This window comes from Suricata suricatta, chromosome 7 (genome assembly GCF_006229205.1).
Source record: "Suricata suricatta isolate VVHF042 chromosome 7, meerkat_22Aug2017_6uvM2_HiC, whole genome shotgun sequence".
NCBI lineage: Eukaryota > Metazoa > Chordata > Mammalia > Carnivora > Herpestidae > Suricata > Suricata suricatta.
Window position 1 is genome coordinate 118,222,448 of NC_043706.1, and position 1,875 is coordinate 118,224,322.

Consider the following 1,875-nt stretch of genomic DNA (forward strand, 5'->3'; position numbering starts at 1 on the left):
CCCCGCCGGCGCCTGCCGGGCTCGCGCCGCGTGCGCTCTGGTGCAGCGCGAGGCGCCGAAGCGCCGAAGCCCGCGGGCTGCGCGGAGGGTCCGCCTCGCGCAAGGCTGGAGGTTTCGACCAGCGCCCGGCAGCCGCGGCCTAAAGTGGACGAGGGTTCCTGACGGTGGAGCTCCGGAAGTGGCCGGCGTAATTCATCAGGGCCGCCTCTGCTACTTTTCATTTGAAAAATTCCAGTAGCTCTGCAAACAGTAATGAGAAATGGATTAGTTCCAACTGCTGAACGACTTAGCATTCTCATTTAGGTTTTTAAAGTCCCGTCCCCCCTCCCCCACTCCTCACTCGCGCCATATACTTTCTGGAGATAGAATAAGGGGTTTATACCCCACTCCGCAAAACATCCAGTGAAAGAAGGAAATTAAGTGACATTCTTTTTTTTTTTTTTATTGCATCACGGCGGGGGAGGGGGAAGGATACCTGGATTGCTTAAGAGCGATGGAAAGGAAGAGATCTACTTATTTGGAGAGCAAATAAGTTCTCAGAGAACTTCTCCTGAATGCTCTGTTTGTTGGAAAACTGGTGAAAGTTCCAGTGAAGTAACAACTTTGGACTTCCCATGGCGGAGATGGGAACCGAGATTAGTGAGATCTCTGAATAAAGTAGAATAATGCAAATTATTAATGCAAATTCAAGCGTAGAAGAAAAGGAAGGATCAAACAGTTGAGTAGTAGAGTTAAAAGAGGGAAGGAAATAGTAATGAGGAAAAACACCTCACAGCTACACAAATGTGTTCTTAACTAAGCAAGTTACGTTAGCTTTTTCTAAAGGTTTGTAAAATGATAGAAGTAAATTTTAGTAAAGAAATTATGTCAGCTGGGATCTATATGATCCACGTCTGCCTTAGGACTTGATCTCGTTAGGAAAGTATGTATTTATTGAAGCTGAAGTATTGACAGGCTATTAATAGATACATACCTTCTTTATTTCCAACAACTTGTTAAACCTACAGACTCCTTTGGGAGTATATAATCCTCCACCCCATCCTGGCCTCAAACAATACATGCTAGAAATTCATTAGGACCATGTCTGGAAAACTAAAATACCTAAATTTTCAAGTTGCATTCTGTCACACAAACAAGGTCTAAGATTATACGTGAAACTACTTTCTAAAGCCCATACCTTTTTAGATCACTTAGTCTTTGCCTCCCTTCCAGATCTTTCCAGAGCCATTTTTCATACACACAATTTTTATTTTTATTTTACTTTGCTTGGTTTTACTTTGAATTAATTTCATAACTTTAAATATGTTAGGAATTACTGGCACCCAAATCCCAGTGCAATGATAAAAGGCTGCTTCTAATTGGTACTAAGGCTGTCTCAGTACCTAAATGACATGATTTAACTAATTTAACTTACGTACTGTGTATTAGATCAAACCGTATGAATTTACATTTTTATAACTGGTGAACGATCCAATATGCCTAAATTCAGATGGCTCAATTTACACCTGAGATCAGGGGCCTGTGTGGAGGCAGAGAGCACAGGTGTGGCACTGAGTCTCAGTCTATGCTTAGCTTGCCAAGCCTGGCTCAGAGTGTCCCGGAGGAATGAAAGCCTTTTTCTAACTGGATTACCCAGAAGTTGCAATTTGTGCTTTTGCAATTGGTCTCCAAAGAAGGAGCACTTTTTCTAATCCAGAAGGACAACTAATATGGTAATGGTGAACAGGGGAAAAACTGTCTGTCTTGGGTTTTCAGGTTTGTTCTTGAAGAGGCAAAATGGCTAATTTTAAGCCTAAAATGGACAAGGGTCTCCTAACTAGCTAGTGTTTGTTTTAGAAGACAAGTTTACCTTTCTCTGTATCCTCAGGTAAGATA

General features: G+C 42.2%; 1 protein-coding gene across 1 annotated transcript in view; it reads right to left on the minus strand.

Annotated features, from left to right (window-relative positions):
• The window catches only part of MAP3K5 (mitogen-activated protein kinase kinase kinase 5), a 199,501-nt gene extending 199,280 nt beyond the window's left edge, over positions 1-221 (minus strand). The window contains exon 1 of the mRNA XM_029943234.1: positions 13-221. Coding sequence (XP_029799094.1) covers positions 13-221 — 209 coding nt within the window. The remainder of the gene's footprint in view (positions 1-12) is intronic.
• Between the last annotated feature and the right edge of the window lie 1,654 nt (positions 222-1,875).